The sequence below is a fragment of the Moschus berezovskii genome, chromosome 9 (genome assembly GCF_049115385.1).
Source record: "Moschus berezovskii isolate FMDL1 chromosome 9, NW_MosBer_1.0, whole genome shotgun sequence".
NCBI classification, from domain to species: domain Eukaryota; kingdom Metazoa; phylum Chordata; class Mammalia; order Artiodactyla; family Moschidae; genus Moschus; species Moschus berezovskii.
Window position 1 is genome coordinate 106,094,351 of NC_142468.1, and position 16,112 is coordinate 106,110,462.

The window sequence follows — 16,112 nt, forward strand, 5'->3', positions numbered from 1 at the left end:
GACTCATTGGAAAAGATCCTGATGCTGGCAGGGATTGGGGGCAGGAGGAGAAGGGGACGACAGAGGATGAGATGGCTGGATGGCATCACCGACTCGATGGACATGAGTTTGGGTAAACTCTGGGAGTTGGTGATGGACAGAGAGTCCTGGCGTGCTGCGATTCATGGGGTCACAAAGAGTCGGACACAACTGAGTGACTGAACTGAACTGAAACTGTGGTGTAGGTTATGAAGATAATGGTTCAGTTCAGTTCAGTTCTGTCGCTCAGTCGTGTCTGACTCTTTGTGACCCCATGAATCACAGCACGCCAAGCCTATCTGTCCATCACCAACGCCCGGAGTTCACTCAAACTCATGTCCATCGAGTCGGTGATGCCATCCAGCCATCTCATTCTCTGTCGTCCCCTTCTCCTCCCGCCCCCTATCCTTCCCAGCATCAGAGTCTTTTCCAGTGAGTCAACTCATCGCATAAGGTGGCCAAAGTATAGGAGTTTCAGCTTTAGCATCAGTCCTTCCAATGAACACCCAGGATTGATCTCCTTTAGAATGGACTGGTTGGATCTCCTTGCAGTCCAAGGGACTCTCAAGATAATGGTAACCTCCTTCAAAAGGTCCCATTCACGCACTGCTGCAGGCAGTGCCCCCAAGCCTGCAGCAGGCCACCACCGACCCTGAGACTCTTGGACACTCAAGAGCAAGAAGATTTTCAGGAAGGAGAAACTGTCCTTAAGCAGTACATTGTTGTTATATAATCCTTATGACAGTGTTCAAACTGAATTGTTTGTTGTATAATCATGAGTTCTCAGCTGAAAGAAAAAAACTATTTATGTGACTAAGGAATGTATAGGAAAAAAAAGATGGTTGTCCTTTCTGCCTCCTTTAGAATTCCAGACCACTATCTCTGTTTCAAGAGCCTCAGACCCCTTTCTCCTCCTCGTGGAACCCCAGAGTTCTTATCAACCTGCCTAGGAATTGACTCTCCCATTCCCTTCTTTTCTTTTAAGAGAATTATGTTGCCAAGGGAAAGGGGCATCGTTTTCATTCCATAACTACTTCCTGCTGTGATGGGGTGCTGGCCCTAAATTGTTGAGGCAATACATTCTCCTAACCCTCATATTGAGGGTTTCTGATCAAGAGGCCCCAAGTTGGAGCAGTCTGTGGCACTCCTAGGAGCCTGAACAACCAACCATTTGTAACTTAAAAGCTTTCAAACGGTTAAAAGCAAGTCCAGTTACACAGTTACAGATGCAGAAAACAAACAGTAAAGACAGAACAATTAGACTTATTAAGATTAAGATAGTTTTCCACCGTGGGGAGCTACTTAATGTTTCCCAAAGTGAGGTGACTGAGGCTTCAGGAGAATCCATATCCTGAATCATCTTGTTCATGTGTTTAGTAAAGTGAGTAATATTAGTACTCATATTGGATATGAATAATGGCACGAGTTCCTCCTTGTGCAGCCCTTAGAATATCTAAGGCCAATCTGTTTTGTAAAACTGCCTTTCTAATTTGTATTTGTTCAGCATTAAAGGCTGAAAGTTAGTCAGAGCATCAACTCATGGCATAACATCTGATCTGTAGTTCCCAGAGATGGAACTAATATTGCAGCCAGATAATCATGCCAGTGAAATACATATCTTGCCCAATGAGTTTTAAGGTGTGACAGATTAGTAGGCTTCTCTGGAAGCTCTGAAAATATGAAGCCAAGAGTAAAAGCTAGACCTAGGGTGCATCTCCCTATCCAACTAGGGGGAAGCCACGCCCATAGGTAAGAGCCTCATATCCAGTAGATCCCATTTGGTGCAAGCCAGCGTGACTGAGGGATCCAGTCCCAATCAGTGCCTGGCCAGGCAAAAGGAGGACTTGAGCTGGGATTGGAAAACACAGGAATGATCACACTGCATATTTCTTGAGGCAAAAATCCCAATTGTTTCTAATCATTATAATTAAGTTGTCAGCTAACTTCTGGGAAGGCTTTATTTGTTCCCAGCATATGAGAGCATTAGATAGTAGGTGTCCCTTTATAGGAGTTAGCCATGTGACCTCATCCCATATTTGATAAACATCAGGTAAAAAACCACCAGATCTAGACCCACTTACCTTCGTAAGTGCAGCAAAATAGTCATTAAACTAAGATAATGTATAGTCAAAGTTGAAAGTCACATTGTGCCCATAGTTAAGGTACAATATGTTACACCAGTCCATTTTAGGATTGTTAGATGTCATCACAGAGTTGAAGAAAGTCCTTTCCTTGAAGCGGAGAAACCCATCATGGGAAGCCTTCAATTGATGAGAAGGGAAGTACTCTGTAGACCTAGCAATTATGTTGATTGTGGAATGCAGCATAGGAACGAGCTCAGGACAGGAAGGCATTGTCTTGAGGGTCAAACTGCAGACTCAGGGCTTTTGGAGTCAGCAGAGCAAGCCAACATAGATTCTCAGGCCCATCTTGGTTCCTGGCTCAAACAGCAGCTCAGTTCAGTTCAGTTCAGTCGCTCAGTCGTGTCCGACTCTCTGCGACCCCATGAATCACAGCACGCAGGCCTCCCTGTCCATCACCAACTCCCGGAGTTCACTCAGACTCATGTCCATCGAGTTGGTGATGCCATCCAGCCATCTCATTCTCTGTTGTCCCCGTCTCCTCCCACCCCCAATCCCTCCCAGCATCAGGGTCTTTTCCAGTGAGTCAACTCGTCGCATGAGGTGGCCAAAGTATTGGAGTTTTAGCTTCAGTGTCAGTCCTTCCAAATAACAGCCAGGGTTGATATCCTTAAGAATGGACTGGTTGGATCTCCTTGCAGTCCAAGGGACTCTCAAGAGTCTTCTCGAGCACCACAGTTCAAAATCATCAATTCTTTATGAGCTTTGCTGCTGCTGCTGCTGCTAAGTCGCTTCAGTCGTGTCCGATTCTGTGCGACCCCATAGACGGCAGCCCACCAGGCTCCCCCGTCCCTGGGATTCTCCAGGCAAGAACAGTGGAGTGGGTTGCCATTTCCTTCTCCAATGTCTGAAAGTGAACAGTGAAAGTGAAGTCGCTCAGTCCTGTCCGACTCTCTGCGACCCCATGGACTGCAGCCTACTAGGCTCCTCCAGCCATGGGATTTTCCAGGCAAGAGTACTGGAGTGGGTTGAACTTTAGGCATTAGTAAAACAATAGTAACAATTACCCTTAAATAATGTGGCCATAGCCTTTTTTTCAGTAACAAACAAACTAAACTCTGATCCTGTGGGCAAGCTCAAAGTTGGAGCCTGCAAAAGAGCAATTTGAAGAGCCTTAAAAGCCTTTTGGGAGAAGGCAATGGCACCCCACTACAGTATTCTTGCCTGGAAAATCCCATGGACAGAGGAGCCTGGTGGGATACAGTCCATGGGGTCGCAAAGAGTCGGATACGACTGAGCGACTTCACTTTCACTTTTCACTTTCATGCATTGGAGAAGAAAATGGCAAACCACTCCAGTGTTCTTGACTGGAGAATCCCAGGGATGGGGGAGCCTGGTGGGCTGCCATCTATGGGGTTGCACAAAGTCGGACATGACTGAGGCGACTTAGCAGCAGCAGCAGCAAAGGCCTTTTGAGTAGCTAGAGACCAAACCAGCTTGTCAGTTTGGGCCTGCTGAGTCTCAATTGTAAGTCTATATAAAGGCCAGGCAAGTTCCCTATAACCTGGAATCCATATGTGGCCATAGCCTGTAATGCCCAAGAATCCTCTCAATTGTCTTAAAGTAATAGGTAGAAGATGATCTAATATAGATTTAACTCTAGAAAGCATCCTTCAAATCAATGACTGAAAAATATTTGACTCGTCCAGATAGCCCCATTATGGTAGTGGATCAGGAAGAAAGCAGACCAGGGGCTTTAGTGAGCAGAAAGTTGCCCCAGTGTCCAAAAGAAACTTATTGGCCCTCCACAGTTATTAATACTCAAGGTTCCTCAGGTGTTACTAGGATGGGAGCTTGTGTGTGGACCCCCAGGCACCTTCGATCCCGATAGTGGTGAGAGTACAAACCCTGGGGCCTACACTTCAGAGGACAGTCTCTTCTCCAATATGGTCCTTTGCAGACAGGACATGGAGCTGGGGACGGCTTAGATGCCTGAGGGCAATCCCGCTTGAGATGCCCCTCCTTTCCACGGTAATAACAAGTCCGTCCCTTTTCACCTGGGTCCCTCTGGGCATTTTTTTCTCAGGCTGTTTCAGAGCAGGTCTAACAGCCATTATTGGGGCTTCAGTCTTTTTCCTGGTTCTTTTTTGCCTCTTATTTTCTACCATAATATCCTGTCTGAGCCAGCTGCAACAGCTTTTCTGAAGACTGATTTGGTCCAAACTCCTGTTTTTCTGACTTAGGGAAGATATCTGGAGCTGGCTGAATGAGAAATCTATCTTTTAAGATCATTCCTCCTTCTGCACTTTCAAGATCAACATCAGTAAACTTGTGGAGACCTCCCATGGTCTATCTAGGAATTTACCAGGAGTGTGTGCTTGCTTAAGTCCTTCAAGAGTACATCCAGCAAAGCAGCTCTGTTATTGGAACTACTTGGCTCCCAGTTGGAAGGAGGGCTATTCTGTGTTCGCTCTTTCCCCTTGTCTCACGTTCAAGCCATTCATCTCCAAAAGTACTAACTTCCCCCAAAACTCAAGTTTTCGAGTCAGGAATCAGTGTCTGTCCCAAGACATACATAACATCTCTTCAAGTAAGGTCATAAAGTTAGTCCTGGAAAGTCTTCTATGTACTTTTTGGATCCTCTAAATAGTCTTGACCGAAACTGGGACTGTTTGAAATTCTACCGAGACTGAGGCAACCCTTCCTAGAAGGTTGCCCTGATTTTCAGCCTGTTCAGTTGGGAGCCCCAGATAAAGGGGTAAAGTAAGAGAACAGGAGGGAGTTGAAGGTTTCACATGCAAATCTGCACCCTTAGGACATAGTCTGGCATGTCTTTCAGAGAGATAAAGAGCAACACATATGTCACTTCTGCCAATTTCCCTTATTTTCTACAGAACCGGTCTAGTTGTAAAACAGTAATATTTGAGATCCTTTAGCAGGTCAGCGTTTCCCGTCTTCCAAAGGATACTGTGGTCATTCAGTATCACAGAAGAAGATCAGATATGTCTTTTTAAACTCGGGGGATCAAACTTGTCCCAGCTTGTTTTTTAAAACACATATTAAAGGTGTGGTTCTCCCACCTGTAAGAGAGAAAAAAGCGGCATCCACAGCCATGGCTTCTTTCCACCGGAGACATCCCTCCCTGCTCTAGATGAGGGTGTAGACAGACTTGCCACCAAAGCATCCCTTCCCTGGTCAGACTTAGTCTGTCCCTTACTGATGCAGGCATCTTACTCATACCAGTTCTTATCTGGTTCTACCACCTTGGCGGGGTGGAGATGCACCAGGTGTAGACCTGATGGTATCCCAGATTGATTTATTTCCATACAACCAAGACCTTTGTTTGATTTGCCCTTTTCTCTAATGCCACCGGGGTGGAGCAGAGTAGCTTTCTGGAATGTTTCCCAAGCTAGGACTGCTAGGGGAAGCATCCGTCTTACGTGTGTCTGCGCACATTCCTGAGTACAGTCCTAACCGCAGTAGAAGCGGTGAGTCGTAAAGGGGCGAGCAACAACCAAGATGGCCCTTCTGAGTGTCACCACGCCAGTATATATGATAGGAAAAGAGGTGGTGGAGGGTCGGCCAGTGAGGAAAAAGTGATTTTTGTCCTCAAGCTATTAGGGCCAATCCTTCCAGTTCATTCCCACAGATTCCACAAAAGAATATCTAAGGAATTGAGACAAAAGCCACCTGAGAGCCTCCTCTGGTCCACTAAGAGCTAGCGCTACCAAAGGAAGAAGCCCACTGTACTTCCAGTCTGAACAGATCCTGGCAATTTCTGATCTGTGTCCTCAAAATCCTCATGGTCACCAGCAGTGCTTCTCTCCATATAGATAGGCAGCACAGCCATGACAAAGACTCACTTTCAGGCTGCTGGCCCCTGAGGCAGGCAGCCAAGAGAGTAATCTCTAGCCTGAGAGATATTCCTGGAGCTAGACTTCCAGCTCGCTCCATACATGCTCCTAGTAACTTTCAGCTCCTAGCAAAGCTAGGCGCTTTCATACTTGGGGTCTAAGTGAAAGTACATAGTAACAGCATGGATCACAAGTCCCTAGAAAGTCTATGATCTGACAGATTAGGTTAGTAGTTCTAATTCCCCATGCAATTACGAAATGGTCAAAGAGACCAGGAATAGTTGACCGAGAAAGGAAAGTTAGGTCCACATGCTTTGCCCATTTCTGGCTTCTCCCCTCTCAGGGACATTGGGTGTCTCTTGGCACTGACAGGTCGGTATAAATCCCCGACAAGATTCCCCTTTTTGGGACTGCCTTCAGTCACTACAAGGCACTGCAAAACCACAAGCAGGGCTCATCACTTGTTTAATGCAGGGCGTGTCATTCATTCACACAAGCACACCATAGAGTTAATAAAAGAAAGCAGAAAACGTGCAGACTGAGAAAGCAGAGAGACTAGAGCTCTGAGTGTGCTTACCTTGTCTTGAAGATCCCGGACAAACCCCCAAGATGCTAGCTTACTGTGAAAGACGTCAGATTTGTGATCTCCAAAGAAGATTTAACATCGGGCCCAGGGCCCAGGGACCAGGCTTGCTCACTCAAGAGCTTTTGGGTAGCAGAGTTTTATTAAAGTAAGAAAAGGGACAGAGAAAGCTTCTGACAAAGACATCAGAAGGGGGATGGAGAATGACCCCATTTCTTCTAAGTTTATTTTAAAGCACACATTCAGTTAAGAAACAGACTTTAAATTTTCTACAATGTGGGAATAATTATTTTATTAAATCTACAAATTTGGAGGAGGATGCATCTGCCAAAAATGAAATGTGCAAATTACATGTAACAACCAGGGGAAAGGTTCATGATTCATGTTTAGAAAACACTAGGCATTTAAAAAAAAACCTATATAAACAGGGTGATCCCATCAAAATAAATGATATTTAGGAATTAAGTATAGGAATATTAGAGAAGTAGATATCACCCATATTGATGATTTTGAGCCTAAATGTTTCCTAGAATGATAAGAATAACATTAATAGTATTGGTATTATAGTAAAGATATATTTAGGGAAAATGTGTTAATTTGGAGGGTTTCCCTTTTAGCTCAGATGATAAAGAATCCACCTGCAATGCAGCAGACCCTGGTTTGATTCCTGAGTGGGGAAGGTCTGCTGGAGAAGGGATAGGCTACCCTTTCCAGTATTCTTGGGCTTCCCTGGTGGCTCAACTGATAAAGAATCTGCCTGCAATAATGGAGACCTGGATTAGATCCTTGGGTTGGGAAGATCCCCTGGAGAAGGAAAGGCTACCCACTCCAGTATTCTGGCCTGGAGAATTCCATGGACTGTATAGTTCATGGGGTCACAAAGAGTTGGACGTTTTGGAGATGACAAATTTGTGGTTCAGAGATGTCTTGTGATACATTTTGGAACTTTAGAGGTGTATATTTAGGGCTCTTTCTTATAAGGGAGTAAAGTCACTTAAATGTATTAATCATCCAGCAGGAGACCCTAAGAAGAAAATGATTTCAAATGACAGACTTTTGGAGATTATCTACAGGAAAAGGATAGTAGAAACGATAGATATCAAGGGTACTAGGAAGTACTTGTCAACAAAACATTTAGGAGTGCTTTAGATGCATGCGTCTGGGAAGAGATGAATAATCAGTTTAGCTCTAATCATGACATCAAAATGTTCCAAACTGTGGAAGAGGAATGATGGTAGAGAAGAAAGGACATTTGGCAAGGGGTTAGAAAGTGGTATTGGTCAGTATCAACTGAATCAAACAGCAATTCTTCGAGAGCTCTTTCAACCAATCTATAAATTTAAGATGTCGGACTAGTTGACTTTAGTGTCCACACTAATTTCAAAATTCTATGTTATAATAAGGAATTCCTTTCTTTATCATTTTATATTTTGTCCTTTCTCCCCAAGGAGGGGAACATCATAGCTTCACTTAGCTATAGTTTCCCTAAAAGCTTGAACTAAAAAGTTTAAATTTCTGGAAATTACTCAAAGTTTTTTTACTAAAATCTACTCAGCATGATAAAGTGTTTCTATTATAAAAGAACTTCCCCTGCCTTACCTTGAAACCAAGTACATGGATCTTCTAGAGCTATTAACATACCAAGATGGTACACTGTTGTGTAGTACACAGAGGCAAAAAAATGGCTCCTCATCAATTTTTGACACCCCCAATGGCCCTGTTCTAAAACTCTCCTGAAGCAGAATGGACTAGCTAGCAAAACTACTCATGGCTCTTCTTTCCACCATGTTAAATTTTTTCCAATAGGACAAAATATTTCCATGAATCCTCCTGTTTTGTCCATTTGTGAATCCTCAAGGTGATGTACTGTAATTCTTGTGAGCAAACAAACTCTCATGCAATCAGCTCTAATGAAGGTAATTTCTGTTATTACAAGTCTCTGTGTCCCATGATCACTACAATCTAGTGATGCCAAATCACTAATTAGCTTCTCACACTTGTGGTGGTTTTTCTTATATCTATGTGTTGAGGACAATGATACTTCAAAGTGTAAATGGTGAAGACTGAAGTCTGTAAAGACATGGGTTCAGTGCATTTGCCCCCATCCAATGGATCCTGAAGAATGTTGGTTTTTTCCTGGTAGGTACAAATATTTTTGTACCTAGAGGCACAAAATAGAGGCTATTTTAGAGGCTAGGCACTAGAAGAGTGCTGTTTTTCCTCAGCCTTCTAATTCAGTTAGAACAGAAAACAAAGAGAAGCAATCATACTCTACTCTTTCAGTCTTGGATTATTCTATGTCCATTTTGCTTATTATTGTTGTCCTATATCTGAAAAGTAATAGACAGCTGTATTTCTTTACTAAAACCAGGATGGATTTCTTTTTTGATTGAATATGCTTTTATTTTAATACAACATTTTGTAATAATTTTTATAATGGAACTAACACATTCTGGGGATTATGCTTTCAAAAGGCAGAGAATTAGAGAATCATAAAGATTAGGAGGAAGAGTTCTTATCCATTTTTGAAAAGAAATGGTGCACCTTCATAGTGGCAGATTGCCTAAAATTGCAGTTATTTAGTGAGAGGTAGAGTCAGAACATTGAAGAAGGAAATGGCAACCCACTCCAGTGTTCTTGCCTGGAGAATCCCAGGGACAGGGGAGCCTGGTGGGCTTCCATCTATGGGGTCACACAGAGTCGGACACGACTGAAGTGACTTAGCAGCAGCAGCAGAGTCAGAACATAAATTTCAGTGACTCAGGCTATAACTTCTTGTATAGTCCATGATATCTTTAGACATCACCTGCTGATTTGGGTTTTAGGCTATTTTAAAGCTTATAATTTAGAATGGCTTTTGTTGATTCATGACAAAGAAATACCAATGTAAATAAATTATGAAAATAAAAATATCCTGCTGAATATATGCCCTACTTGTGAAAAGAGAAGATATGTCCTATATGATTACTGTATTTTAGACTCTTACTACTATTATGATAAATTTACTACATGGTAAATTCATTATTTCACAAAATAATATTCAAGTATTATTTGAATATTTGATTCAAGTATTTAATGATTATATATCTCTGAGAAGCAGGGGGAAAGTTACCTACACTTTGAATCAAGAGAAAGTAAGATAAGGGGAAGAAAAAGCCTAAATATTTCCTAAACATGGTTCTGATAAATGACACTATATTCTTGATATTTCAATATTTTTACAGACCCAAAATCATATAAAAACCACTGTCATTGGTGATGCTTCCTAAAAATATTCTTGCTAATTAAAAACAAAGTTTATATGAAATTGTAGATTAAGTTCACTCAGAGCCTCCCCTTGAGAACAGTGTTTGAATCCCTCAAAAATTTCATCTATTCTCAGGACCTGTCAGATGAGGTTAAGTTGAAAGAAAGCATTCTCCTAGAATATGTGGGTAAGTAATTCTATACTTAAAGCTTCAGTGGAGACTAAACACTAATTCTCTTCATGTATGCTTATTGATATTTAATTGGTTTTAATTTCTGGAGGTCTTTGAAAGTCATTTATGCTAAATTCTTTGCAAAATTGTAAAATAGCAGGGTTTTTTGCTGGGAGGGGAGGCATTTCTTCCTTTTTACCTCTTGCTTTGTCTTTTAGATTCCGGACTGCTCCAAATACTCCCTGTTACTTAAGTTCTGCGTTAGGACACAGCATGCAGGTTGATGTCCCCTTAAACAGCCCATCCTGTCTACAAGCATCTCGAGTCTATTTCCTACTTATTTAAAAATAAACGTCTTTATAACTCATTTCTTCAAGGCCAGGTCTGTTTTCTTAGAAGATGTAGAATAACAACTAAATCTGATCCATGAATTAATAGCTATCGATTATAAGCTTTCTCCACACTTTTCACTTCATCTTAGGTAAATGAAAGCATTTTGTCAGTATCCTTTTGAAGATGACACACAAGCTTTGTCTCCACAGAGTTGGTTAAATCTCTGATCTGGATTTACATGGAGAAGGTAAAGGCAGCGGAAATGTGGGAAAGCTTGTAAAAGATGTATCTCTGACTGGTAAGAGTTTGGTGGCCTCTGTAAACTATACTCAATTATTTCACTTCATCTACCGGTATTAAGTTCTGAGATAGAAGTATTGGAGAAATAATTATTTGATAGAATTTCATATAGAAGGGGACTGAGGGTCACCTAGTAAATCTTATATGCATGTTAATTTATCTTTAATTATTATAAGAAATGAAAAATTGGTGTTTACATGAACACATCTACTAGTTGGAACTCATTCTTAAATGAGACAGATAACACCATCTTTACCAGTAAAATAATCTGAAAATAGTAATAATTATTTATTCTGGTCTGAAACAATACATTATTCAGAACATTTGCATATATTTAATCATTACAATTGATTAAAGATGTGTCACTGATGTCATTGGTTAAGAAACATTTTCAATGTCTCCTTGAGAGCAACATCATTTTCTATATTTGATATTTGAGGATATTTGAACCCTGAAAGACTAAATGTTCAGAGTCATATAGCTGCCCAATGACAACTGTTTTTACTCTAACAGCTTTATGTTTCTATTAGTACAGTAGTTTTATTAGATGTAAAAAGACAGTCCAATTCCTCTAAAAAGGAGTGAAGGGAAATGAGGATTCAGCATCTTCTCTAAATGAAAAAAGGGATTATAAATATTAATAAATGAGCTTTGGGGAGGCAAGTTATAAACCTAAGTGATCTATCACCAGCTCATGGCACAGAGCCCTGGGGAAAATGGACAGTTATGTACTTAGAGAATAAATGAACTAAAGAAGAATGAACTTTATTAGAAGTAAAGGATTTATACTTAGACTAATTAATTCAGTTTCTTTTGCTCACCACTTTGATCTTGTATACTAAACTCAGATGTTGATTGAATCAGTTCTACCAGTATTCTATCTGGAAAGCAGTATCCTTTCTTTTCCTGGGAACCCCAATAAGCCAATGACAGTGAAGAATACAAGAATGCAAATGACTCAATGGGAGAGTGACTCTTAGGATGACTGTCTCACATAATAGATTTTATTCTAAAGATGTCAGAATGTCTTCTCACAATGACTTCTGCTGTCCCTTTCTGTTCTAGCACCAAAAGATCTCCCTTGGAAGCTCCCTGTGCTTAAGACTTTGCTTTTTCTGATAGGGCAGATATGAACCCTTATTTGCTGGTTTTGTTAGATATTAAGTCTTGCCCTGTATCTAAGGATTCAGTATAGGATTCATGTCAGGGATGTAAGAGTCAGGGTGTTTTCCAGGGAGGATACATCAAGGTGGGTTCCTGGAGTTGACTTGCTAATACGAAACTCCCGAGAAATGATGAGGGGAGAATGGCACTGAAGAGAATGTGGTGGCTCCTTAAATATAAAGTTGTTTCTATGTGTAATTTTACTGGCCACCTGTTTTGACTTCAACCTCTGCTCGTTAGCTTTTTGAACAGCCTGGGATCATATTTTTATATAATCTGAGATAAAATGTGAATTAATTCTTTGGTAGATTTTCTAGAGAATTAGAGATTTGAAATATACAGGTGAGTCCCTGAACTTGGTTCCTGGGGGTTGAAATTATTCATTATAAACCCCGTCTTTATGTGTAAACATTCCAGTGAAACTCAAAGGGTACTAGGCAATTTTTAATTATAATCTAAGAAGACATTAATTTAAAAAATTGCAGATGAGTAGAAATCAGTAAAAGATACTCTTTCCTAAGACCTAATTTAGATCCAGAGAAAGGTTCTTCAAAATCATATGCTTCATTACATTTAATCACACAACTTTTCCAAGTTTTTTTAAAGTTAAAATAGCATAAAAGGGAGAAAGTTCTGATAGAATAGAAAATAACTGAATAGAAAAGAAAAAAACAATTTTCCTATGATACAAATTTCTTACTGACTACTTTCATGCAATACAATTTTTAAGCCTTGCCAAATCAAATAAAATATCAATCATAATTCAATAATATGTCTACATTACTAACACCAATGGCTGAGTTTAAAAAGCTTAATATCTTTGGGGAATAAACTGGGAGGAACTAACACTATATTCTTTCATATGATAGAACTGCATGAAGAGATGAATCACAGCTCTAGGAAGACTTACAATAGACTCTGGATCTTTAAGTTTTGCTGTGGTTTTGCATTTTAGTTGAGATAATTTGTAACTCAATAGGGAAAGGAATAAGATTTAATTATTCAAGGCAATGAGTTCCTATGAACTCTCTCACATAATGTAATGCCATCTTTTCTTCTCCTATTTAATTTTTTGAATATATATCACATACACTCAAAAGCACATGGAGCAGAAATATGTATCTTGATACATTTTCACAAAGTGAATACTCCTATGTAACTATCAACCACATCAAGAAACAGAACATCACCAGCAGTTCAGAAGGCCCTTCCTATCCTTTCTGTCCCCAATTTCCCTTTAAGGATAATCATTATTGAAGCTTTTTCAACCCTAGAGATTAGTTTTACCTATTTTTGAAATTTATTTCAAAAGGTTAGCACAGTATACACCTCTTTGTATCTAACTGTCTTGGTCAACATTAAGTCTGTGAAAATATCTTCCTTTGTGTTAGCAGTTCAAAAAGGATTTATGTTCTTTACTGCAGAAAAATGATTTAGTCTCTGTAGATTCTTAGACTGGATTTCTGTAATGTCAAAAAAATTTCAGATACTCAATTTCATTTTTAAGTTCGTTTATTCCATTTGTTAAATTGATGTAATCGGATATGCCAGGTGGTTGAACATCTCTCCCCTCCATCCTTCTTGAATAGTGTTGTCGTGCTCTCTATATGATCTTTGATGATATGTGCAAATTTAGATACAAATATAAATAGAAACTAGAGTCCTAGGGTATGAAGCAGAACTGGGAAATCAAACCCATGCTCAGTTCACTGATTGATATCTGTTTCTCTCACATTCAGGTGACTAAAGAGAAGTCCTTTCCGAAGTCAATGAATGAGACAAATCACTCTCAGGTGACTGAATTTGTGTTGCTGGGACTCTCTAATTCCCAGGAGCTCCAACCTTTCTTGTTTCTCATATTTTCACTACTCTACCTAGCAATACTGCTGGGCAATTTTCTCATCATCCTCACTGTGACCTCAGATTCCCGCCTTCATACCCCCATGTACTTTCTGCTCGCAAACCTCTCTTTTATAGATATATGTGTTGCCTCCTTTGCTACCCCCAAAATGATTGCAGACTTTTTGGTTGAACGCAAGATTATTTCTTTTGATGCTTGTCTGGCCCAGATTTTTTTTGTTCATCTTTTCACTGGCAGCGAGATGGTGATTCTTGTATCCATGGCTTATGATCGTTATGTTGCTATATGCAAACCTCTTCACTATATGACAATCATGAGCCGCCGTGTATGTATTATTCTTGTACACATCTCCTGGTGTGTGGGTTTCGTCCATACTACTAGCCAGCTGGCATTTACTGTTAACTTGCCTTTTTGTGGGCCTAATCAAGTGGATAGCTTTTTCTGTGACCTCCCTCTGGTGACTAAGTTGGCCTGCATTGACACTTATGTTGTCAGCCTACTAATTGTTGCAGACAGTGGCTTTCTTTCTTTGAGTTCCTTCCTCCTGTTGGTTCTTTCCTACACTGTGATACTCATCACAGTTAGGAGCCACTCCTCTGCTAGCATGGCCAAGGCCCGCTCCACACTGACTGCTCATGTCACTGTGGTCACACTCTTCTTTGGACCATGCATCTTCATCTATGTGTGGCCCTTCAGCAGTTATTCAGTTGACAAAGTCCTTGCAGTGTTCTATACCATCTTTACTCCCATTTTAAACCCTGTTATCTATACTCTAAGGAATAAAGAAATGAAGGCAGCTATGTCAAAACTGAAGAGTCGCTATCTGAAGTCTGGCCAGGTTCTGCAGTCATAAGAAATATCGTATTTCTGGAAACAAAGTAAATTCACAGGACTGTTAACACTGTAGCTGTGTCTCTACATATTTACAGATGGAATCACTGTCACGTTCAGTTCAGTTCAGTTCAGTCGCTCAGTCGTGTCCAACTCTCCGCGACCCCATGAATCACAGCAGGCCAGGCCTCCCTGTCCATCACCAACTCCCGGAGTTCACTCAAACTCATGTCCACAGAGTCGGTGATGCCATCCAGCCATCTCATTCTCGGTCGTCCCCTTCTCCTACGAATGGAATCACTGTCATGTTAAAACCAATCATTTTAACCAGTGGGAAGCATTGATTAAGTTGAAGTAAAGGTTAATGGTGATAATGAAAAATACAAGAAACCTTAGCAATTTTCGTCTTTTCTTCTTTCTATTATGATTACTTGTCTTTTTGACATCCTTTCCTCCTTAATTTTTAAAATTTAAATTTGTTTTAAGATAAAGAGCTACTGATGTGATATCAACGGTACAATATCTTTAACTTTATAAACTGTAAATACATGGGGCCTTCTTTGGTTGGAAAAGTATTGTTTATACCACAACGAACAGAATTATTTTTACTGTGTATAAATAAGGCAATGCACTGTTTTACAACAACTTTTCAAAATTGGAAGAATAGTGACGTGAACTTTCTGTTTTGCCATTTTATGTTCACTCTCCTGCAATAGCAGGAGAATATTGTGAATACTGTTCCGAGTCATTTGTTTGGTGACTTATCATTGGATTGTTAGTTTTCAAGGGGTTCCTCCACCAGCTCCATTTTTCCTTGTAAACTTCCCTGCCATTTGGGTCATATGAATTCCAATTAAATGGAAGTATTCACAAGATACAAGGTCATTATGGGATTCACTAGCAAGATCAAATAGATGAGCATCAATGATAACTCTAAGGGTTCTGGAGGAAAATTTTGTACTCTACAACTGAGCACCATCCACCATTTGGAAAGCAGATCGTAGAACCCTATCAGGATTTATTCTGAATTAAGTTCCTGACCATGATTTAACAAGTGACTATGTGACTAGGATTTCCCACCATTTAAAAAAATCACAATTTCTATCATTCACTAGTTTTACATCGATGTCCATTATATGCCATTCTCCATAGAGAAGGCAGTTAAGGTCTGGGGAAAGGGTAATCTATTAGCCCACTTTGGTTCTGTATCCCCCCAGTACTTACATAACAGAGACATGAATCAGCTGGAATTTAGGTTATGGATCAGATGGTAAAGAATCTCCCTGGAATGAGGATACCTGGGTTCTATCCCTGGGTTGGGAAGATCTCCTGGAGAAGCAAATGGATATCCACTCCAGTATTCTTGCCTGGAGAATTCCACGGACAGGGGACCCTGGCAGGCTACAGTCTATGGGTTTGCAAAGAGCTGGACACAACTAAGCAACCAACATATACTCTGAATCTTTGGATTCCCTTTCATGAAGGCTTTTTGACTACAACTACTCTTAAAACTTTACCTGTAAGTAGAAGAGATTGATATTGAGAACTTGCCAATCAGTTCCTCCTCCACAGGTGGTAGTAAATTGTCTTTACAGGAATGAAATTTTACTCTAGATATGAATTTTCTCTCTCTGCTTGTAGTTCTTCTTCCAAGATCACTATCCAAGG

General features: G+C 40.4%; 1 protein-coding gene across 1 annotated transcript; it reads left to right on the forward strand.

Moving 5' to 3' along the window:
- Nucleotides 1-13,422: 13,422 nt before the first annotated feature.
- LOC148776969 (olfactory receptor 4K15-like) lies at nucleotides 13,423-14,466 on the forward strand. Its single transcript, XM_088840438.1, has one exon. The coding sequence runs from the start codon at nucleotides 13,423-13,425 to the stop codon at nucleotides 14,464-14,466; it is 1,044 nt and encodes a 347-aa protein (XP_088696564.1).
- The last annotated feature ends 1,646 nt before the right edge of the window (nucleotides 14,467-16,112 follow it).